This window comes from Oncorhynchus keta, chromosome 7 (assembly GCF_023373465.1).
Source record: "Oncorhynchus keta strain PuntledgeMale-10-30-2019 chromosome 7, Oket_V2, whole genome shotgun sequence".
NCBI classification, from domain to species: Eukaryota; Metazoa; Chordata; class Actinopteri; order Salmoniformes; family Salmonidae; genus Oncorhynchus; species Oncorhynchus keta.
The window spans coordinates 37,488,347-37,513,719 of record NC_068427.1 but is presented as its reverse complement, the minus strand read 5'-3'; the positions used below and the strand labels follow the sequence as shown (position 1 = coordinate 37,513,719).

General features: G+C 45.4%; 1 protein-coding gene across 5 annotated transcripts in view; it reads left to right on the top strand.

Moving 5' to 3' along the window:
• The window catches only part of LOC118385854 (semaphorin-5B-like), a 355,620-nt gene that overhangs the window by 116,753 nt on the left and 213,494 nt on the right, over positions 1 to 25,373 (top strand). For all 5 annotated transcript variants that reach the window (XM_052522729.1, XM_052522727.1, XM_052522725.1 and 2 more), the window contains exon 3: positions 8,870 to 9,122. In XM_052522729.1, the coding sequence (XP_052378689.1) occupies positions 8,927 to 9,122 (196 nt within the window). In that variant the 5' untranslated portion in view covers positions 8,870 to 8,926. The remainder of the gene's footprint in view (positions 1 to 8,869; positions 9,123 to 25,373) is intronic.

The following is a 25,373-nucleotide window of genomic DNA, read 5'->3' as shown; positions in this document are numbered from 1 at the left end:
GATAAATCTACTCCCTTTGTAGCTTCTGAGGTTATTGCTGATCTTAAGGGACGATACGTCATAGTAACCGATAAACTGTTTTCTACCCCTCTTGTTTTGGCTAGTGTTTATGCTCCCAATTGGGATGACACAAGTTTAATTTCTTCCTTTTTATCTGCTATTCCCAATTTAGATTCCCATTTGTTGATTTTAGGGGGCATTTTAACTGTACAATGTCCCCAGTTCTTGACAAGTCCTCACAAAGAACTACAGGCCCATCTAAATGTGCCCTACTTATTCAATCTTTTCTTCAGAAATATGCTGTGTGTGAGGCCTGGCATTTCCTACACCCTACAGATAGACAGTATTCCTTTTATTCACATGTTCATCAAACATATTCCCGCATTGATTACCTCTTTTTGGACATAAAACCTCTGCCTAACCTTCGACGGTGTACTTACGAGTGTATTGTTATTTCTGACCATTCACCATTAGTGCTTGAACTAGAGTTTCCCCAGCGACCTCCTATGTGTTATCAATGGCGTCTTAACCCCATTTTACTCTCAGATAAGGAGTTTGTCAATTTCATTTCTTCTGAAATCACCTTATTCCTAGAAACTAATTCAACACCAGGTATGTTCTGCTCTACCATATGGGAGTCTCTCAAAGCATACTTATATGGCCAAATTATTTCTTATACAGCCAACCAAATCAAAGCTCGCTCTCAGCGACTTCGGGACCTGAGCGAGTCCATAGCCACATTGGATGAGAAGTATGTATATTACGGATCCTTCCTCTGATCTACATAAAGAGCGCCAACTACTCCAATCTGAATTGGATGAGCAAGAGCTGAACAGTTACTCTTGCGAGCTTGATACAGACTGTAGGGACAAGGCCAGTAAACTCCTTGCACATCAGATCCGTAAATCTGAGGCCTCACATTTAATCCCACAAATAAAGACCCTGTCTGGTGCCACCACAGTTATACATAAAGAGATCAATGATCAATTCAAACAGTTTTACTCTGCGTTATACACCTCTGAATCTCCTCAAGACCCTTTGCTGATTCATTCATTCTTTAATGGTTTGAATATGCCTTCAATTCATACAGACTCCCATGACTGTTTAGAAGAAGAATTTACACTTCAACAGCAGTGTCCACAATTATTTATTTATTTTTTATTTATTTATTTTTTCACCTTTATTTAACCAGGTAGGCAAGTTGATAACAAGTTCTCATTTACAATTGCGACCTGGCCAAGATAAAGCAAAGCAGTTCGACACATACAACGACACAGAGTTACACATGGAGTAAAACAAACATACAGTAGAAACAGGTTTATATACGATGTGAGCAAATGAGGTGAGATAAGGGAGGTAAAGGCAAAAAAAGGCCATGGTGGCAAAGTAAATACAATATAGCAAGTAAAACACTGGAATGGTAGATTTGCAATGGAAGAATGTGCAAAGTAGAAATAAAAATAATGGGGTGCAAATGAGCAAAATAAATAAATAAATTAAATACAGTAGGGAAAGGGGTAGTTGTTTCGGCTAAATTATAGGTGGGCTATGTACAGGTGCAGTAATCTGTGAGCTGCTCTGACAGTTGGTGCTTAAAGCTAGTGAGGGAGATAAGTGTTTCCAGTTTCAGAGATTTTTGTAGTTCGTTCCAGTCATTGGCAGCAGAGAACTGGAAGGAGAGGTGGCCAAAGAAAGAATTGGTTTTGGGGGTGACTAGAGAGATATACCTGCTGGAGCGTGTGCTACAGGTGGGAGATGCTATGGTGACCAGCGAGCTGAGATAAGGGGGGACTTTACCTAGCAGGGTCTTGTAGATGACATGGAGCCAGTGGGTTTGGCGACGAGTATGAAGCGAGGGCCAGCCAACGAGAGCGTACAGGTCGCAATGGTGGATAGAATATGAGGCTTTGGTGACAAAACGGATTGCACTGTGATAGACTGCATCCAATTTGTTGAGTAGGGTATTGGAGGCTATTTTGTAAATGACATCGCCAAAGTCGAGGATGGTCAGTTTTACAAGGGTATGTTTGGCAGCATGTGTGAGGGATGCTTTGTTGCGGAATAGGAAGCCAATTCTAGATTTAACTTTGAATTGGAGATGTTTGATATGGGTCTGGAAGGAGAGTTTACAGTCTTACCAGACACCTAAGTATTTGTAGTTGTCCACATATTCTAAGTCAGAGCCGTCCAGAGTAGTGATGTTGGACAGGCTGGCAGGTGCAGGTAGCGATCGGTTGAATAGCATGCATTTAGTTTTACTTGTATTTAAGAGCAATTGGAGGCCACGGAAGGAGAGTTGTATGGCATTGAAGCTTGCCTGGAGGGTTGTTAACACAGTGTCCAAAGAAGGGCCAGAAGTATACAGAATGGTGTCGTCTGCGTAGAGGTGGATCAGAGACTCACCAGCAGCAAGAGCGACCTCATTGATGTATACAGAGAAGAGAGTCGGTCCAAGAATTGAACCCTGTGGCACCCCCATAGAGACTGCCAGAGGTCCGGACAGCAGACCCTCCGATTTGACACACTGAACTCTATCAGAGAAGTAGTTGGTGAACCAGGCGAGGCAATCATTTGAGAAACTAAGGCTGTCGAGTCTGCCGATGAGGATGTGGTGATTGACAGAGTCGAAAGCCTTGGCCAGATCAATGAATATGTCTGCACAGTAATGTTTCTTATCGATGGCGGTTAAGATATCATTTAGGACCTTGAGCGTGGCTGAGTGCACCCATGACCAGCTCTGAAACCAGATTGCATAGCAGAGAAGGTATGGTGAGATTCGAAATGGTCGGTAATCTGTTTGTTGACTTACATGCTAGTAATAGGGGTGGCAACAATTTAAGCAGATAATTTTAGAAAGAAACGGTCCAGATTGTCTAGCCCGGCTGATTTGTAGGGGTCTAGATTTTGCAGCTCTTTCAGAACATCAGCTGAACGGATTTGGGAGAAGGAGAAGTGGGGAAGGCTTGGGCGAGTTGCTGTGGGGGGGTGCAGTGCTGTTGACCGGGGTAGGAGTTGCCAGATGGAAAGCATGGCCAGCCGTAGAAAAATGCTTATTGAAATTCTCAATTATGGTGGATTTATCAGTGGTGACAGTGTTTCCTATCTTCAGTGCAGTGGGCAGCTGGGAGGAGGTGTTCTTATTCTCCATGGACTTTACAGTGTCCCAGAACTTTTTTGAGTTAGTGTTGCAGGAAGCAAATTTCTGCTTGAAAAAGCTAGCCTTAGCTTTTCTAACTGCCTGTGTATAATGGTTTCTAGCTTCCCTGAACAGCTGCATATCACAGGGGCTGTTCGATGCTAATGCAGAACGCCATAGGATGTTTTTGTGTTGGTCAAGGGCATTCAGGTCTGGGGAGAACCAAGGGCTATATCTGTTCCTGGTTCTAAATTTCTTGAATGGGGCATGTTTATTTAAGATGGTTAGGAAGGTATTTAAAAAAAATATCCAGGCATCCTCTACTGACGGGATGAGATCAATATCCTTCCAGGATACCCCGGCCAGGTCAATTAGAAAGGCCTGCTCGCTGAAGTGTTTCAGGGAGCGTTTTCCTAACCCTAACCCCCCCCTTTAAGATTTAGATGCACTATTGTAAAGTGACTATTCTACTGGATGTCATAAGGTGAATGCCCCAATTTGTAAGTCGCTCTGGATAAGAGCGTCTGCTAAATGACTTAAATGTAATGTAAATGTATGAGTGGAGGTCGTTTGACCGCTGACCCATTACGTATGCAGGCAATGAGGCAGTGATCGCTGAGATCTTGGTTGAAGACAGCAGAGGTGTATTTAGAGGGCAAGTTGGTTAGGATGATACCTATGAGGGTGCCCGTGTTTAAGGCTTTGTGGAGGTACCTGGTAGGTTCATTGATAATTTGTGTGAGATTGAGGGCATCAAGTTTAGATTGTAGGATGGCTGGGGTGTTAAGCATGTTCCAGTTTAGGTCGCCTAGCAGCACGTGCTCTGAAGATAGATGGGGGGCAATCAGTTCAGATATGGTGTCCAGAGGGTGGTCTATAGCAGGCGGCAACGGTGAGAGACTTGTTTTTAGAGAGGTGGATTTTTAAAAGTAGAAGTTCAAATTGTTTGGGTACAGACCTGGATAGTAGGACAGAACTCTGCAGGCTATATTTGCAGTAGATTGCAACACCGCCCCCTTTGGCAGTTCTATCTTGTCTGAAAATGTTGTAGTTTGGGATTAAAATGTCTGAATATTTTGTGGTCTTCCTAAGCCAGGATTCAGACACAGCTAGAACATCCGGGTTGGCAGAGTGTGCTAAAGCAGTGAATAGAACAAACTTAGGGAGGAGGCTTCTAATGTTAACATGCATGAAACCAAGGCTATTACGGTTACAGAAGTCGTCAAAAGAGAGCGCCTGGGGAATAGGAGTGGAGCTAGGCACTGCAGGGCCTGGATTCACCTCTACATCACCAGAGGAACAGAGGATGAGTAAAATAAGGGTACGGCTAAAAGCAATAAGAATTGGTCGTCTAGAACGTCTGGAACAGAGAGTAAAATCTCATTACTATTAAAGAAAAACAAAGACTCCCATGAATGTGGATCCTATCGCTCAATCTCGCTTTTAAACTGTGATTACAAAATCCTAGCCAAGCTCTTAGCCATCCATATGGAAGGCTCGCTACACCAAGTAATACACCAGACTGGCTCTGTGAGAAATAGGCATTTGTTTCAATATTAGACTCCTTATGAATATACTGTACTCCCCAGCGTCGGGGGACCTGGAAGTGGTGGTTTCACTAGATGCGGAAAAAGCTTTTGACTGCGTTGAGTGGGACTACCTAACAGCTGCCCTTTATAGATTTGGCTTTGGCCCCAAATTCATTGCGTAGATAAAGATTCTTTATTTTTCTCCCATGGTTTCGGTACGGACTATCAACTTGTTCTCTGTTTTCCCTTGGACCGCAGATCCAGTCAGGGTTGTCCACTCTCCCCCTTGTTGTTTGTTTTGGCAATCGATCCTCTCGCCATTGCACTACGCTCTAATGATGCCATTCAAGGAATAATCAGGAAGGGCTTAGAGCAGATAGTCTCTCTATATGCTGACGACCTCCTTTTGTTCATCTCCAAACCTGATACCTCATTGCCACGTGCCTTATCTGTTCCTAAAAGGTTTGGATCAATCTCAGGGTACAAGCTGAATCTAGGCAAGAGTGAGCTTTTTCCTGTAAATAAGGCTGCTTTAAAGTGCTATTTAACAAGTTTTCAGTTTAGGATTGTCCGGGATCAGTTCACCTATTTGGAAGTTAAAGTGACAAGGAAATATTCACAATTGTTTCAGGAAAACATTGTTGCTCTAGCAGACAGTTTGAAACAATATTTTACTTTTTGGAATTCACTACCTCTTTCTCTTATTGGAAGGATTGATGTAATTAAAATGAATATGTTGCCCAAATTTGTATATTTATTTCAACGTTTACCCAGTTTTATTCCAACATCTTTTTTTAATTCACTGGATCAAACATTCATGAATTTTATTTGGGATGGCAAGGTACCACGGATTGGTAGAAAACATTTACAGAAGCCTAAGGCATTGGGTGGTTTAGCTCTACCAAATGTTCATTTACTATTGGGCTGCAAATTTCAGAGCCCTTCTGTACTGGCTGCAGACTGATCCTACTGGTCCTAGACCACTCTGGGTCCAGATGGATTCGGAATCGTGTAAACCTGCTGCACTTTCGTCTGTGTTGTGCTCGTCTCTCCAAGTGTCCCTAGGCAAAAAAAAGTGTGTCAACCCAATTGTAAAGCAGTCTCTTAAAATTTGGAATCAGTTCCGTTCAGCCTTTAGCCTCAGAGGCTTTTTTCTATCAGGCCCAATCAATCAGAACATTTTATTTCCGCCATCTTTAGATGATGAGGCTTTTGCCATCTGGCACTCACTAGGCTTCTCCTCACTTGCCCAATTATTCTTTGATGATCCATTTGCCACTTTTGCTCAGCTACAGGAAAAGTTCAACCTCCCCGATTCCCACTTTTTCCGCTATCTCCAGACTAGGAACTTTGTCAGAACTACCACACCTGAAATTCCCCATAGGCCTGCGAATACAGCTATAGAGAGCATCTTTGAGCTGAACAAGCTTCCTAGGGGTGCAATTTCAGAGGTATATGCAATCATTAATGACTTACAGAACCCTTCTTTGGTGCCTTTAAAGACTCGGTTGGAAAAGGATTTGGGGAACTTGGGGAAGACACCTGGGAATCTGTGCTGCACAGGGTGCACTCGTCCTCTTTTAGCACTAGACACAGCCTCATTCAATTCAAGGTGGTTCACTGTATCCGCTGGTCCGGGGCCAAACTTGGAAGAATATTCTCTGATTTTGATCCTACCTGTGTCCGATGTTAAATGGAACCAGCCACACTGTTGCATATGTTTTGGGGCTGTCATAAACTGTAAGGTTTCTGGGAATTAATATTTAAATGTTTCTCTGATATATATGACACAGTTATAGATCCGTCTCCCCTTACAGCCCTTTTTGGAGTACTGCCCATGGGTACCCCCCTATCAAGAATCCAGTCGGACACTGTTGCTTATACAACTCTTTTAGCTAGACGGCTAATACTACAGAACTGGAAGTTGGCAGCTCCCCCATCTTATAAATATTGGGTGAGAGATGTGCTCTCTGAAACTAGACATGTTTTAATTAAATTCACGTGGGAACCCCAAACTGTTTAATGAGGCTTGGGCTCCATTCCGGTCTTACTTTAAACAGTCCATCTCTGATGGCATTCATATTAAAACAAAGATAAGTCTGTGTTTGACTCCCCTGTGACTTAAGGGTTGGATGAGCATTTATTTGTGTTTTTTTTGGGGGGGGGGGGGATAAGGTTAATGGTGTGCTTATTGATTTTGACCTGCGGGTGCCTTGTTCATCTTGCCCGGTCAGAGACTAAAATGTGAGCTTGTTTTGCCCTGGTTTTTTTTTTCACGCTTACATATAACTATTATATATATATTTTTTAAAGCATTGTAAACTTTCTTTTTGGTCCAGTGGATGGTCGGTCTGTGGCCATGACTGTCTGTGAGTGTTTGCATTTCTCCACCCTTATCCCTTGTCTGTTTACAGGAACAATGGTGAGGTTTCTGCTCTGTCCCTGTACTACCTATGGCCCTTTAACCTTTGTAGCCTTCTGCCCGGTGTGTTTAACTTGTCTAAAGTAAGGTATCTTTAAAGCACATTTTTAAAAACATTTTATTTGTATTTTCTTCTAGTTGAGTATATTATTTAGGGGTGGCAGCGTAGCCTAGTGGTTAGAGTGTTGGACTGGTAACCGAAAGGTTGCAAGTTTAAATCAACAATCTGACAATGTACATAACTGTCATTCTGAACAAGGCAGTTAACCCACTGTTCCTATGCTGTCATTGAAAATAAGAATTTGTTCTTAACTGACTTGCCTAGTTAAATAAAGATTTAAAAAATGTATGTTGGCTTGTGTGTAAAACTGAATAACCAGAGTTTTCAAAAGAGATGCAGTGCCTTGAAATCTTTCAAATACTTCCAGCGTTTGATTTAGCCTGCCTGGAGTGCCAAGATGGGCGGGGTTTTCCATTTTCTGACTATTCTATTGGATTCACTGCTATAGGTACGCTCAATCAAGCCCAGCTGAAGTTTTTGAAATGATTTCAAATCGTACTTGAACCCAGGTCTGTGCCATAATACCAAGGCTGCTTCAGCACTGTGAGAGGTGAGATGACTATCAGCTATTCATGTGCGTCATCTGCTCAAAACAATTTTTACAAAAAACATTCTCCGTAGAGAGTAGCTGTGGAGTGCATTTTTCTTGTGTTAAGTACATTTCTTTGAGCCATAGATTTTAAGCACACAGGGTTTTGGTACGTTGCACCCCATTGAACAATCCACCATCCTCTTATTCAATTTTCCAACATTAATCAGCCGTTAAATTAACTTCTGAGGTTTAATTGCGTACTTTGAATGATTATGGTGAGGTCAGGGGTACGTCACAGACTTGGCTGCTCGTAGTCTCTCTCTCTCTCTCTCTCTCTCTCTCTCTCTCTCTCTCTCTCTCTCTCTCTCTCTCTCTCTCTCTCTCTCATATTTTCTACGCTTTATTCAGACAGTTGTGAAATCAGAGGGGAGCTAAACAAGTGGGAGACTCAGGGTGGACAAGGGAGAGAAACAGGGGCACAAGGGAGAGAAACAGGGGCACAAGGGAGAGAAACAGGGGCACAAGGGAGAGAAACCGGTTGGACAAGGGAGAGAAACCGGGGCACAAGGGAGAGAAACCGGTTGGACAAGGGAGAGAAACCGGGGCACAAGGGAGAGAAACAGGGGCACAAGGGAGAGAAACAGGGGCACAAGGGAGAGAAACCGGTTGGACAAGGGAGAGAAACCGGGGCACAAGGGAGAGAAACCGGGGCACAAGGGAGAGAAACAGGGGCACAAAGGAGAGAAACAGGGGCACAAGGGAGAGAAACAGGGGCACAAGGGAGAGAAACAGGGGCACAAGGGAGAGAAACAGGCGCACAAGGAAGAGAAACAGGGGCACAAGGGAGAGAAACAGGGGGACAAGGGAGAGAAACAGGGGGACAAGGGAGAGAAACAGGGGCACAAGGGAGAGAAACAGGGGGACAAGGAAGAGAAACAGGGGCACAAGGGAGAGAAACAGGGGCACAAGGGAGAGAAACAGGGGGACAAGGGAGAGAAACAGGGGCACAAGGGAGAGAAACAGGGGCACAAGGGAGAGAAACAGGGGGACAAGGGGATCAAACCCCAGTCTCCAGGTTGTACATATATGTCAAGAACCATAAATATTACCACACAACCACAGGCTCTGCATGACATGTCTCCTCTTTTTTCTAACTTCCTCTCTTTCTTCCCTTCTTCTTTTCTCACAGTTGTATTCCAGAGGCCCACTTTGGCAGCTAGAGGAGAGGCTCCGCCCCATCACCGTGATGGCAGCGTTGCCGCGGTACGCCACCCCCATGTCTGTGCCTGGCATGTTGCTCCTCCCCCTGCTCCTGCTGCCCCTCCCTAACGCGCTGTCCCAGAAACCCCTGCTCCTCTCCCCGACCGACCCCACGCCCGCCTCCCTGTACCTTTCTCGGCCGGAGTGCACCCGGAGAGAGCACCCTGTGGTCACCTTCCAAGGTAAGTTGTACTGGACACAATACTCATTATACAGGACACGCATTTCTGGACATCCACACTGAAGGTCTCTTCTCTCACTACTGAATACAAACGGGAATATTTAAGCAATAAGGCCCGAGGGGGTGTGGTATTTGGCCAATATACCATGGCTAAGGACTGTTCTTATGCACAATGCAATGAGGAGTGCCTGCATACATCCCTTAGCCGTGGTATATTGGTCATATACCACATACACCCCCCAAGGTGCCTTATTGATATTATAAACTGGTTACAAATGTAATTAGAGCAGTACAAATAAATGTTTTGTCATACCCGTTGTATACATTCCAATATACCACGACTGTCAGCCAATCAGCATTCAGGGCTCGAACCACCCAGTACTTAGACCACTTTTGTTTACTACTAGTCTTTGACATCTGTCACAGATCCTCCATGGCTTCTATAACCATACGGACTTGGGATGATCTCACCTTTACATTCCAAGTGTTTTAAATGTCTGAGGGGGTGTTGGCCAAATGTGTTAGAAATGATTATTAGAATTATATACTAGATAATGGTTTCTCTAGGCTCTTCTTCTTGAACAAAAGTTTGGTTGAAATTGTGTGACCTAAGAATTTTTTGCCAAAGGGAAGAGTGTGAAACTGTACACCCATTATGATTCAATTATTGCAGACTCCAAGACTAACAGGTTAGAGTGAGGAGCGCCCCATTGTACAGACAGGTTTTAAATCTCTCATATGACACTATACAGAGAGACAGAGAGATGCTTTATGTTGATGCCAGCCCCATTTGACAGAAACATCAGTCTTACCGGGAGATAAACACTTTTCATTTCCATCTGTCTGTCTGCCAGCTTCAATAATTCCAAACGTTGCATGGTTCACGCACACCCATGCACGTACACACAAATCTCAACAGAGAGAACCTTGCGTACAGTGATACCCTCCTATCTGCTCTGTTTATCTATGCAGTGGGGCATGAAACAAGGTGTTCTCCATAGTGAGAAATGTAAAAGATAATTTTGTTTAGACCAGAGAGAGAGAGAGAGAGAGAGAGAGGAAGAGAGAGCGAGAGAGAGAGAGAGAGGAAGAGAGAGCGAGAGAGAGAGAGAGAGAGGAAGAGAGAGAGAGAGAGAGAGAGAGAGAGAGAGAGAGAGAGAGAGAGAGAGAGAGAGAGAGAGAGAGAGAGAGAGAGAGAGAGAGAGAGGAAGAGAGAGAGAGAGAGAGAGGTCATAGATATACTGGACATGCAGAGTGAAGGAGGGAGGATGAACACTGAAATTGCTGTATTTATTTCAGGACATGCAAGTGTTTTTGTTAGCCTTTCCAAGGGCCTTGACCAGATAGATTGGTGAAGAAATTCTGCTCAGTTTGGGGAAATAAAGAAATAAAATAAAGTGAAGCGATAGCTAGAGGGTTTCCTTATTATCGGAGATATGCCCAAACCTCTTAAAGCAATGGGTAATATGAACATTTCCTGGGGCCCCGCCTGCTTTTTATTGCAGGGCACCATTTTGATGGTGTTTCTTTAGGGGCCAGTTTATCAATGTTATCATGAGGTCCTCCAGGGTCCAGGAAGAGGGCTGGAAGTCAAGGAGGATGCTTTTTTGCATTACAAAAAAAACAAAGCCTATACGATTCAGTCATTGATTTGAAATGATAAAATGTTCCATTTACATCAAATTTGAAAAGTAGAAAAACAACAGAGGATATAGTTGAAACTATTAAATATCAACATTTCAGCACAAGGCCATTCTCAAGACTTTCTCAATATCTGTGATGTTAAAACACTGGGCAAAAACTGATTGAATCAATGCTATTTCCACAAAATAAAAAATAAACTATGTGATGACGTTGAATCAATGTGAAAAACGGATTGGATTTGTTGTCATCAACGTAAAGGAATTTTTATTATTTTTTAAGCACATTTGACCTAAATCCAATTTCATGGTGAAATGTTTTGTTGAGTTAATGGTGGATTCACTTTAGTTGACAACACAACCAATTGTAAATAAAAAACAAACTAATGTTTGTGCCCAATGGGAAGTTGGCTGGATCAAAAATATCCTTCATCATTTCACTCAGTATCATTCATACAAAGCTACACTATACAGTTGAAGTTGGAAGTTTACATACACTTAGGTTGGAGTCATTAAAACTCGTTTTTCAACCACTCCACAAATTTCTTGTTAACAAACTATAGTTTTGGCAAGTCGGTAAAGACATCTACTTTGTGCATGACACAAGTCATTGTTCCAACAATTGTTTACAGACAGATTATTTCACTCATAATTCACTGTATCACAATTCCAGTGGGTCAGAAGTTTACATATACTAAGTTGCCTGTGCCATTCAACAGCTTGGAAAATTCCAGAAAATTATATCATGGCTTTAGAAGCTTCTGACAGGCTAATTGACATAATTTGAGTCAATTGGAGGTGTACCTGTGGATGTATTTCAAGGCCTACCTTCAAACTCAGTGCCTCTTTGCTTGACATGGGAAAATCAAAAGAAATCAGCCAAGACCTCAGAAAAAAAATTGTAGACTTCCACAAGTCTGGTTCATCCTTGGGAGCAATTCCCAAATGCCTGATGGTACCACGTACAAACAATAGTATACAAGTATAAACACCATGGGACCATGCAGCTGTCATACCGCTCAGGAAGGAGACGCGTTCTGTCTCCTAGAGATGAACTTACTTTGGTGTGAAAAGTGCAAATCAATCCCAGAACAACAGCAAAGGACCTTGTGAAGATGCTGGAGGAAACATGTACAAAAGTATCTATACACACAGTAAAATTAGTCCTATATCGACATAACCTGAAAGGCCGCTCAGCAAGGAAGAAGCCGCTGCTCCAAAACCGCAATAAAAAAAACAGACTATGGTTTGCAACTACACATGGGACAAAGATCGTACTTTTTTGGAGAAATGTCCTCTGGTCTGATGAAACAAAAATAGAACTGTTTGGCCATAATGACCATCGTTATGTTTGGAGGAAAAAGGGGAGGCTTGCAAGCCGAAGATCAAGAAGCAAGCCGCAGCATCATGTTGTGGTGGTGCTTTTCTGCAGGAGGGACTGGTGCACTTCGCAAAATAGATGGCTTCATGAGGTAGGAAAATTATGTGGATTTATTAAAGCAACACCTCAAGACATCCGTCAGGAAGTTCAAGCTTGGCCGCAAATGGGTCTTCAAAATGGACAATGACCCCAAGCATACTTCCAAAGTTGTGGCAAAATGGCTTAAGGACAACAAAGTTAAGGTATTGGAGTGGCGATCACAAAGCCCTGATCTCCATCCTATAGAACATTTGTGGGAAGAACTGAAAAAGCGTGTGCGAGAAAGGAGACCTACAAACCTGACTCAGTTACACCAGCTCTGTCAGGAGGAATGGGCCAAAATTCACCCAATTTATTGTGGGAAGCTTGTGGAAGGCTACCTGAAAAATTTGACCCAAGTTAAACAATTTAAAGGCAATGCTACCAAATACTAATTGAGTGTATGTAAACTTCTGACCCACTGGCAATGTGATGACAGGAATAAAAGCTATAATGAATCATTCTCTCTACTATTATTCTGACATTTCACATTCTTAAAATAAAGTGGTGATCCTACCTAACCTAAAACAGGGAATTTTTACTAGGATTAAATGTCAGGAATTGTGAAAAACTGAGTTTAAATGTATTTGGCCAACAATTGTAAGTTTACGATTGGCTCATTCATCCCCCTCCCCTGTAACTTTTCCCTAGGTCGTTTCTTTAAATGAGACCGTGTTCTCAGTCAACATAGTCAACCTGGTAAAATAACAGATTTAAATAAAAAAATTAAAAAGTGGACTCCCCTTCAAATGAGTGCATTTGTCTATTTCAACCACACCTTTTGCTCACAGCTGTATAAAACACAGCCATGAAATCTTCATAGAAAAACATTGGCAGCAGAATGGCCTTACTGATGAGCTCAGTGGCTTTCAACGTGGGACTGTCATAGGATGCTACCTTTCCAACAAGTCAGTTCATCAAATTTCTCCCCTCAAATTTCTCCCCTTCTAGAGCTGCCCCGGTCAACTGCATACACATTGTCTGTCCTCAGCTGCAACACTCCCTATGGAGTTCCAAACTGCCTCTGGAAGCAACATCATCACAAGAACTGTTTGTCGGGAGCTTCATGAAATGGGTTTTCATGGCTGTGCAGCTGATAACACAAGCCTAAGATCCCCATGCGCAATGCCATGGGTCGGCTGGAGTGGTGTAAAGCTGTGAAAACGCGTTCTCTGGAGTGATGAATCACACTTCACCATCTGGCAGTCCGACGGACGAATCTGGGTTTGGTGGATGCCAGGAGAACGCTACCTTCCTTAATGCCAAATGTCAACTGTCAAGTTTGGTGGAGCAGGAATAATGTTCTGGGGCTGTTTTTCATGGTTCGGGCTTGGCCCCTAACTTCCAGTGAAGAGAAATGCTAAAGCTACAGCAAACAATGACATTCTAGACTGTTCTGTGCTTCCAACTTTGGGGCAACAGTTTGGGGAAGGCCGTTTTCTGTTTCAGCATGACAACACCCCCGTGTACAAAGCGAGGTCCATACAGAAATGGTTTGTCAAGATCGTTGTGGAAGATCCTCACTGGCCTGCCAAGACCCCTGGCCTCAACCCCATCAAACACCTTTGGGATGAATTGAAACGCTGACTGCAAGCCAGGCCTAATCACCCAACATCATTTCCCGACCTCACTAATGCTGTTGTGGTTGAATGGAAGCAAGTCCCCGCAGCAATGTTCCAACATCTAGTGGAAAGCCTTCCCAGAAGAGTGGAGGCTGTTATGGCAGAACAGGGGGGACCAACTCTATATAAATGCCCATGATTTTGGAATGAGATGTTTGACAAGCAGGTGTCCACATACTTTTGGTCATGTAGTGTACCTTCAGACTGTGCTTACAGCTACACTACCAGATAATCCTTAGACTGCTGTCAGTGCTGCATATGGCACATCAAAGGCATACAGTACCCACTTTAGAATGGCTCTATGGAGAGCAGACGGTCCATTTGCTTAGTATAGCTGGCATTATAACACTTTATGTGGAGGCAGCAGCTATAGAAACCCCAGAACAATGAAGGTGTCAGCCTGAACCTGAGATTAGTCCCAGTGATTGATGAGCGTTTTATCGTAGAGTGGTGGAGCGGTCACTGAGTCACCTGGTGGAGGGCCTTGGTGGGGCTTACTGCAGGGCCCTTTTCATCTGACAGGGGTGGTGTGTGTGTGGAGGGGGTGGTTAGTGTTAGTGCTGTGTGTGTGTGTGTGTGTGTGTGTGTGTGTGTGTGTGTGTGTGTGTGTGTGTGTGTGTGTGTGTGTGTGTGTGTGTGTGTGTGTGTGTGTGTGTGTGTGTGTGTGTGTGTGTGTGTGTGTGTGTGTGTGTGTGTGTGGAGGGGGTGTTAGGGTTAGTGGTGTGTGTGGAGGGGGTGGTAGGGTTAGTGGTGTGTGTGGAGGGGGTGTTAGGGTTAGTGGTGTGTGTGGAGAGGGTTGTTAGGGTTAGTGTGGTAGTGAGGCCCCTCCCACTGGGCATTGATGTAATTTCTACATCTATTTTTGATTTACATTTGGTTGAGATGTCAACTATTGTTTATTCACCATTTTATTTCATTTAGGTTAAAAGCTGGGGGGGGGGGAATAAAAGACGATTCAATCAGTTTTCCATGTTGATTCAACATCATCAGATTGAATTTTTGTTGTTGAAATGACGTGTAAACAACGTTGATGCAACCAGTTTTTGCCCAGCGGGATGACTGTATAGAGGAAAGGTTACAGTCACTGTGCAGTAATATGCTGTTGGAGGACTGGACATGTCACTGAGTTGTTGTTGGCCAAAGTGATGGTGATCATTATCACAGCCCAGGTGTGGGAGAGAGAAACTGTATAAGGCTCTGTGACTGGGTCATTATCACCTCTGTCCCAGTGGCCAGTATCACATCTCCTATCCTAATCTATCCATCAGAACAGGCCTGTAGGAGGGATAATCTAGCCTAGTAGAGCAGTGCCAGAGTATCAGTCCAGAATCACCTCCTCTCACATTCCTTCCAGAGATCAGAGGAGAAATATTGCCTTGAGAGGCACGCAACCTCCATTCCTCCATCCATGTGGGCTGATCTCTCCTCTGAGCCTCCTGCTGATAGACCAGCTTGGTCTCAGATCAGCTTGTGATGCCTTGCCAACTCCTATGGCCATTGTCATGCCACGCTCATAGGAGTTGGCTACACAGCACAAACAGATTTGGGACCAGGCTAGCCCTGACCATTGTTAGGTTGTGTCTGAAATGACACCCTACTCCCTAGTGTCTGGTCAACAACTGGGCACTGCATAGGGAATAGAGAGCCATTTCAGACATAGACCTAGTATGTCTTGATTCACTACACCATGGTCAGACTCAGGATTGATTCACTACACCATGGTCAGACTCAGGATTGATTCACTACACCATGGTCAGACTCAGGATGATTCACTACACCATTTTCAGTTTCAGGTTGGACTCACTACACCATGGTCAGACTCAGGATTGATTCACTACACCATGGTCAGACTCAGGATGATTCACTACACCATTTTCAGTTTCAGGATTGACTCACTACACCATGGTCAGACTCAGGATTGATTCACTACACCATGGTCAGACTCAGGTTTGATTCACTACATCATGGTCAGACTCAGGGATGATTCGCTACACCATGGCCAGACTCAGGTTTGATTCACTACACCATGGTCAGACTCAGGTTTGATTGAATACACCATGGTCAGACTCAGGATTGATTCACTACACCATGGTCAGACTCAGGGTTGATTCACTACACCATGGTCAGACTCAGGTTTGATTCACTACACCATGGTCAGACTCAGGTTTGATTGAATACACCATGGTCAGACTCAGGGTTGATTCACTACACCATGGTCAGACTCTGGATTGATTCACTACACCATGGTCAGACTCAGGAGTGATTCACTACACCATGGTCAGACTCAGGGATGATTCACTACACCATGGTCAGACTCAGGTTTGATTGAATACACCATGGCCAGACTCAGGTTTGATTCACTACACCATGGTCAGACTCAGGTTTGATTGAATACACCATGGTCAGACTCAGGGTTGATTCACTACACCATGGTCAGACTCTGGATTGATTCACTACACCATGGTCAGACTCAGGAGTGATTCACTACACCATGGTCAGACTCAGGGATGATTCACTACACCATGGTCAGACTCAGGTTTGATTGAATACACCATGGCCAGACTCAGGTTTGATTCACTACACCATGGTCAGACTCAGGTTTGATTGAATACACCATGGTCAGACTCAGGGTTGATTCACTACACCATGGTCAGACTCAGGATTTGTTCACTACACCATGGTCAGACTCAAGATTGATTCAAACCACTGTGCAGCATGGCCCTGTTATCCATCCTGACCACAACTCCACCCACAGAGAAAATTGCAACTATTACAAGTTGGTTATTACCATGGTGTTACCATGGTAATGGAAAGCAACAAGCTGCATTCGACTACTATGGGTCCATATGTGGGTTGATATGGAAGATGAGGCATTTTAGATTGCACATTTTCCTCTCAGAGGAATCTGCACTCTTAACAAAGCCAGGTCACCTGCTTCATAATCCCAGTTAACAAAGTTGTATAGCCATCTCCTCTCCTCTCCTCTCCTCTCCTGTCCTGTCCTGTCATCTCATCTCCTCTCCTCTCCTCTCCTCTCCTCTCCTCTCCTCTCCTCTCCTCTCCTGTCCTTTCCCGTCCTGTCCTGTCCTGTCCTGTCATCTCATCTCCTCTCCTCTCCTCTCCTCTCCTCTCCTCTCCTCTCCTCTCCTCTCCTCTCCTCTCCTCTCCTCTCCTCTCCTGTCCTCTCCTCTCCTCTCCTCTCCTCTCCTCTCCTCTCCTCTCCTCTCCTCTCCTCTCCTGTCCTGTCCTGTCCTGTTCTCTCCTCTCCTCTCCTCTCCTCTCCTCTCCTCTCCTCTCCTGTCCTGTCCTGTTCTCTCCTCTCCTCTCCTCTCCTGTCCTGTCCACTCAACCCAAAGTTGTGGACAGTGGATTGTATAGTGTGCTTGGGCAGGATTATCTCGCTATCAGCTCTTGTCCGGATAATGACGCTGTCGTTTAAGCCGTGTCGCCGCCCAAAGGGCCTCTTGAGAGGGAGATAGAGAGAGGTGTTCTCTGTTCTCCAAGCCGATGATAACTGATAGAAATTGGAGGTTATGAATGTTTAAGGCCCCAGTGTGTGAATTTATTGGTCCTGATTGTCCTGTAGTATCAGAGGCTGGCGGTGGATGGATCCATCAGTTACTGTGTTGAATGTTTCTCCATCTCTTTAGTTCTCCTCAGAATGTCGATTAGCAGGTTGATAGCGGGGATGCTGCTGTGGTTAACAGTCTACTAGCGGGGATGCTGCTGTGGTTAACAGTATAAATAGATGTATGGAGGCGGAAAAGTTTGGGCTTTATTGCCACTTTGGTTGAGTTGAAGGTAGTGGGAGCTACCTCTCTCTCTCTCTCTACACCCACCACCACTACCACCACACACACACACCCTCTCCCTGCCAAATTGCTCGCTGCCCTGGATGTTTTCAGAGAAGATACCTCCTTTCAAGTTTCTGCCTGGCTGGCTGCTTGGCCTACCGATTACCCCTCTGGTCCTGAGTGTGTCCTCCTAGACCTGTGTGTGTTGTCAGTTCAGTCCAGCCCTCTCTCTCCCCCCTCTGCAGTGGCTCCGACAGACACTGTGTCCCTTTTCTCCATTATCCCTGCTCATTCTAGAGGAGGGATGTGCTTCACTGAGGCATAGCAGCCCTCTATTCTCCAGCACCCCCCCCACACACACACACCAAAACAAACCACATGAAAATCCAAGGGAAATCCACCAAGCAAGGGGAAGAGAGGAGAAGAGGGGGAGACAAAACAAAATAACGTTTTTTGGGGAGGAATTTTGGATAAGCTGAAGCAATCTGCTGTGTCTGATAAAATCCTGGGGGCTCTGGAGAGAGTGAGGGAGGGTAGGGAGAGAAAGAGAGGGAGGGAGAGAAGGAGGGAGGAGAGAGAGAATAGGAGATGGGGAGAGAGAGAGAGACCCTGAGTTGGAGAAGAGAAAGAGAATGGAAGATCATCTGGCAGAGCAGGAAGCATCTGATTCCTTCAGGCTTAAACTTTGTCTGGGACATTTGGATCATTGTTATTTCATGCAACAGATGCTGCAGCTTTCCTGATACACCACTGTTCATTGAATCTGTCCAAAGGGATGCTTTCTCAGTCCTACCATGTTAGTAGCCATGATAATAGTATTTAGTACTGTATGTGGTTAAAATGTCCATTCATTCAATCAGATATACATTGGTGAAATAGAGTAGAATTTGCATAAACAAGGCCCTGCCATCTAACCCTTATATTGTCTACATGGTAGCTATTTCACACTGTGATGACAGACAGATGCCTTCAACACAATATGTGTAATTCATAACTCATTTGCTAGTTAGCCCCTGAGGGGAGCAATCAACACCATGCTCAATTAAAATACTAATGAGAAAAAGCATTGTTGATATTTGTTTTCTGTTCTAACAAGAATGTACTGTAATTAAGTAAACAGTTCTACCCCCAGAAGCCAAACTATTTACATTTTAGTCATTTAGAAGACACTCTTAAATAGAGCGACTTACAGGAGCAATTCGAGTCAAGTGCCTTGCTCAAGGGCACATCGGCAGATTTTCACCTAGTCGGCTCTGGGATTAGAACAAGCGGTTACTGGTCTAACGCTCTTAAATGCTAGGCTCTCTGTTGCCCCTAATCTATAACATAAGATTACAAACGTTAAATAAAGTTTCAAATCAAATCAAACTTTGTCACATGTGCCGAATACAATAAGTGTAGACCTTACTGTGAAATGCTTACTTACAAGCCCTTAACCAACAGTGCAGTTCAAGAGTTAAGAAAATATGTACCAAATAGACTAAAGTAAAAAATAATAATAACGAGGCTATGTACAGGGGGTACTGGTACCGAGTCAGTGTGGAGGCTATGTACTGGGGGTACCGGCGCCGAGTCAGTGTGGAGGCTATATACAGGGGGTACCGGCACCGAGTCAGTGTGGAGGCTATGTACAGGGGGTACCGGCGCCGAGTCAGTGTGGAGGCTATATACAGGGGGTACCGGCGCCGAGTCAGTGTGGAGGCTATATACAGGGGGTACCGGCGCCAAGTCAGTGTGGAGGCTATATACAGGGGGTACCGGCGCCGAGTCAGTGTGGAGGCTATATATAGGGGGTACCGGCGCCGAGTCAGTGTGGAGGCTATATACAGGGGGTACGGCACCGAGTCAGTGTGGAGGCTATGTACAGGGGGTACCGGCGCCGAGTCAGTGTGGAGGCTATATACAGGGGGTACCGGCGCCGAGTCAGTGTGGAGGCTATATACAGGGGGTACCGGCACTGAGTCAGTGTGGAGGCTATGTACAGGGGGTACTGGTACCGAGTCAGTGTGGAGGCTATGTACAGGGGGTACCGGCACCGAGTCAGTGTGGAGGCTATGTACAGGGGGTACCGGCACCGAGTCAGTGTGGAGGCTATATACAGGGGGTACTGGTACCGAGTCAGTGTGGAGGCTATATACAGGGGGTACCGGCACCGAGTCAGTGTGGAGGCTATGTACAGGGGGTACCGGCACCGAGTCAGTGTGGAGGCTATATACAGGGGGTACTGGTACCGAGTCAGTGTGGAGGCTATGTACATGGGGTACCGGCACCGAGTCAGTGTGGAGGCTATATACAGGGGGTACTGGTACCGAGTCAGTGTGTGGGGGCTACAGGTTAGTTGAGGTAATTTGTACATGCAGGTAGGGGTGAAGTGACTATGCATAGATAATAAACAGCGAGTAGCAGCAGTGTACAAAAGGGAGGGGGGTGGTCAATGTAAATAGTCTGTGGCAATTTTATTAATTGTTCAGCAGTTTTATGGCTTGGGGGTAAAAGCTGTTGAGGAGCCTTTTGGTCCTAGACTTGGCGCTCCAGTACAGCTTGCCGTGCGGTAGCAGAGAAAACAGTCTGACTAGAGTCTCTGACAATTTTATGGGCTTTCCTCTGACACTGCCTATTATATAGGTCCTAAATGGCAGGAAGCTGGGACCCAGTGATGTACTGGGCCGTACGCACTACCTTCTGTAGCTCTCTTCTGGATGCTCTCGATGGTGGAGCTGTACAACCTTTTGAGGATCTGGGGACCCATGCCAAATCTTTTCAGTCTCCTGAGGGGAAAAGGTTTTGTCATGCCCTCTTTACGACTGTCTTAGTATGTTTGGACCATGATAGCTCATTGTTAATGTGGACACCAAGGAACTTGAAAAACTCATGACCCGCTCCACTACAGCCCTGTCGATGTTAATGGGGGCCTGCTCGGCCCACCTTTTCCTGTGGTCCACGATCAGCTCCTTTGTCTTGCTCACATTGAGGGAGAGGTTGTTGTCCTGACACCACACTGCCAGTTCTCCTCCCTATAGGCCGTCTCATCGTTGTCTGTGATCAGGCCTACCACTGTTGTGTCGTCAGCAAACGTAATGACGGTGTTGGAGTCGTGTTTGGCCACTCAGCCATGGGTGAACAGGGAGTACAGGAAGGGACTAAGTACTCACCCCTGAGGAACCCCAGTGTTAAGGATCAGTGTGGTAGACGTGTTGTTTCCTACTCTTACCACCTGGGGGCGGCCCGTCAGGAAGTCCAGGATCCAGTTGCAGAGGGAGGTGTTTAGTCCCAGAGTCCTTAGCTTAGTGATGAACTTCGTGGGCACTATGGTGTTGAACACTGAGCTGTAGTTAATGAACAGCATTCTCACACAGGTGTTGCTTTTGTCCAGGTGGGAAAGGGCAGTGTGGAGTGTTATTGAGAGTGCGCAATCTGTGGATCTGTTGGGGTGGTATGTGAATTGGAGTGGGTCTAGGGTGTCCGGGAGGATGCTGTTGATGTGAGCCATGACCAGCCTTTCAAAGCACTTCATGGCTACCAACACGAGTGGTATGGGGCGGTAATCATTTAGGCAGGTTACCTTCGCTTCCTTGGGCACAGGGACCATGGTGGTCTGCTTGAAACATTTGGTATTACAGACTCGGTCAGGGAGAGGTTGAAAATGTCAGTGAAGATACTGGACAGTTGGTCCGCGCATGCTTTGAGTACACGTCCTGGTAATCCGTCTGGCCCAGCGGCTTTGTGAATGTTGACAAATGTCTGGTAGGCTTAATTCACTGGGCAGCTTGCGTCTGGGTCTCCCTTTGTAGTCCGTAATAGTTTTCAAGCCCTGCCACATCCGTCAGAGCCGGTGTAGTAGGATTCAATCTTAATCCTGTATTGACGCTTTGCTTTTTTGATGGTTCGTCTGAGGGCATAGCAGGATTTATTATAAGTGTCCGGATTAGTCTCCCGCTTCTTGAAAGCGGCAGCTCTAGCCTTTAGCTCGATGTAGATGTTGCTTGTAATCCATGGCTTCTGGTTGGGATATTGATGTACGGTCACTGTGGGGACAATGTTGACGATGCATTTATTGATGAAGCCTTTTGGACTCCAGGGTTATCGGACCGACCCCTAGGTCAACTGCCAGTGGTTTGTTATGGTTTGTTTTGCATTTAGGGATTTAAACATCAACAAACGGCATTAACTAACTGACGAGGCCTGAGCAGAACTGAGAGAAAACATCCTCATCTCTCTCTCATTCTAATTAAACTGGGGTGATTTGATTTGAATCCTGAAAAGATGAGTTGTCTATAATCTCCTATTATATATTCATTAAAAAGCTTTGCACTCTGTTCTGCTACAGGGCCCTACCAGGTCCTTTCTTTCTGAAGGATATCTGGGGTCACACTAACATAACAGCCATCATAGAGTAGACCTCCTTCACTAGATAGGACTAGTCATCAGGATCAACAAATTGCATGCCTCTTAAACTGTGTTTCCATCAGAGCCGGGATGCCCATCTGATAGTAGCCATCTCAACAAGCTACCCTAAACACTTTAGTGGAATAGGTAAAGAGAGATTGTGGTGGCAGAACGATGGTGTCTGTCTTTACCGGGTTGTCCTGTTCACGTCGTTTTAGCGTACAAACGAAAATAATTCTGTCAGATAGCACGAGATGATCAGATCTGGATTACTGTATGTGTTTGTTTTCCCTCAACGGTCTGTCTTCTAATTTGGTGGGCTTTGGCTGTGTAAAATCAGCATTACCAAACTGCCTTTGTAGCTGCCAAGTCCTCCTGTGAATAGCTAGTGTATTTGTGGCGAGACAGAGACACTACTTCTTATTTAATAGAGGCTCTCTCTGTCTTTTTTAATTCTGACAAGACGCGGATTTAAAGGTTATGATTTATGTCCCATCGAGTGTCTAAGGCACTGTCCAGAGGAGGGAGAGGACAGTGCTGGCTAATGCATTCAACTGTCGCTCCGCAGATCAGTGAACAAACACAATAATCGCCCATTAACTGTAAATCCAGATATCACTGTAGAGGAGGGATTTCATATTTAGCCCCCCACCCAGGGGTTATCAACACCCTCCTACACTTTTAGAGCGTGAACTGCTCTCAACACTACTCACACTCTCTCCGAGCACGCCTGCAGGTACACACACAAGCGCAGGCACACACGCATGTAGCATGTACTACACTCCCCGTCTCTCCTCATGTTCAGCACGACATGACATACTCCCCCAGACATTTTAATTTTATTTTTTTTATTTTTTTATTTCACCTTTATTTAACCAGGTAGGCTAGTTGAGAACAGGTTCTCATTTGCAACTGTGACCTGGCCAAGACAAAGCATAGCAGTGTGAACAGACAACACAGAGTTACACATGGAGTAAACAATTAACAAGTCAGTAACACAGAGAAAAAAGGGGAGTCTATATACAATGTGTGCAAAAGGCATGAGGAGGTAGGCGAATAATTACAATATTGCAGATTAACACTGGAGTGATAAATGATCAGAAGATCATGTACAGGTATATTGGTGTGCAAAAGAGCAGAAAAGTAAATAAATAAAAACTGTGGGGATGAGGTAGGTGAAAATGGGTGTGCTATTTACCAATAGATTATGTACAGCTGCAGCGATCGGTTAGCTGCTCAGCTAGCTGATGTTTGAAGTTGGTGAGGGAGATAAAAGTCTCCAACTTCAGCGATTTTTGCAATTCGTTCCAGTCACAGGCAGCAGAGCACTGGAACGAAAGGCGGCCGAATGAGGTGTTGGCTCTAGGGATGATCAATGAGATACACCTGCTGGAGCGCGTGCTACGGATGGGTGTTGCCATCGTGACCAGTGAGCTGAGATAAGGCGGAGCTTTGCCTAGCATGGCCTTGTAGATGACCTGGAGCCAGTGGGTCTGGCGACGAATATGTAGCGAGGGGCAGCCGACTAGAGCATACAAGATGCAGTGGTGGGTAGTATAAGGTGCTTTAGTGACAAAACGGATGGCACTGTGATAAACTGCATCCAGTTTGCTGAGAAGAGTGTTGGAAGCAATTTTGTAGATGACATCGCCGAAGTCGAGGATCAGTAGGATAGTCAGTTTTACTAGGGTAAGCTTGGCAGCGTGAGTGAAAGGAGGCTTTGTTGCGGAATAGAAAGCCGATTCTTGATTTGATTTTCGATTGGAGATGTTTGATATGGGTCTGGAAGGAGAGTTTGCAGTCTAGCCAGACACCTAGGTACTTATAGGTGTCCACATATTCAAGGTCGGAACCATCCAGTGTGGTGATGCTAGTCGGGCATGCGGGTGCAGGCAGCGATCGGTTGAAAAGCATGCATTTGGTTTTACTAGCGTTTAAGAGCAGTTGGAGGCCACGGATGGAGTGTTGTATGGCATTGAAGCTCGATTGGAGGTTAGATAGCAGTGTCCAATGACGGGCCGAAAGTGTATACAATGGTGTCGTCTGCGTAGAGGTGGATCAGGGAATCGCCCGCAGCAAGAGCAACATCATTGATATACACAGAGAAAAGAGTCGGCCCGAGAATTGAACCCTCTGGCACCCCCATAGAGACTGCCAGAGGACTGGACAACATGCCCTCCGATTTGACACACTGAACTCTGTCTGCAAAGTAATTGGTGAACCAGGCAAGGCAGTCATCCGAAAAACCGAGGCTACTGAGTCTGCCGATAAGAATATGGTGATTGACAGAGTCGAAAGCCTTGGCAAGGTCGATGAAGACGGCTGCACAGTACTGTCTTTTATCGATGGCGGTTATGATGTCGTTTAGTACCTTGAGTGTGGCTGAGGTGCACCCGTGACCGGATCGGAAACCAGATTGCATAGCAGAGAAGGTATGGTGGGATTTGAAATGGTCGGTAATCTGTTTGTTAACTTAGCTTTCGAAGACCTTAGATAGGCAGGGTAGAATAGATATAGGTCTGAAGCAGTTTGGGTCTAGAGTGTCTCCCCCTTTGACGAGGGGGATGACCGCGGCAGCGTTCCAATCTAGGGGAATCTCAGACGATACAAAAGAGAGGTTGACCAGGCTAGTAATAGGGGTTGCAACAATTTCGGCAGATCCTTTTAGATAGAGAGGGTCCAGATTGTCTAGCCCGGCTGATTTTTAGGGGTCCAGATTTTGCAGCTCTTTCACTTTTGTATACGTGTTTGTTTTGGGCTTCGTGACTTTCATAACATGTTGTATTTTTGGGTGGAGTATTAATCCCCCCTATTATTTATTCCTGGGCCTGTCTCCAATCATTTATACAACGTGACAGAATAACCAATCCTACACGGAGACAGAATAACCGATCCTAAATGGAGACCGCGGAATGGCCCGTCCAACGCAACTTCGGCAGCTGTAACTGGCCCGTCCGACGCGGCTGCTGCAACTGGCCCATCCAACGCATCTTCGGCAACTGGCCCGTCCGACGCAACTTCGGCAGCAGCAACTGGTATGTCCGACGCAACTGGCCCTGACCGACCCGCACCGTCGCAACTTTGGCAGCTGCAACTGGCCCGTCCGACGCGGATGCAACTTTGGCAACTGGCTTGTCCAATGACCCAACTTTGGCAGCTGCAACTGGCCCTGACCGTACCTCGTTTCTGTGGTCCTCGAGGCCGGTGTATTCCCACTGCTGGTGCAGTGCGACACGGGAGGGGTACGGCTGAGAGGAGCATTGCTGGGTTCCTGGAGTGGACAACCTGGACGGCTCACTGACCAGGGATTTTCACCATCAGCTCCCTGACCGACCCGCACTGCGTCCCTGT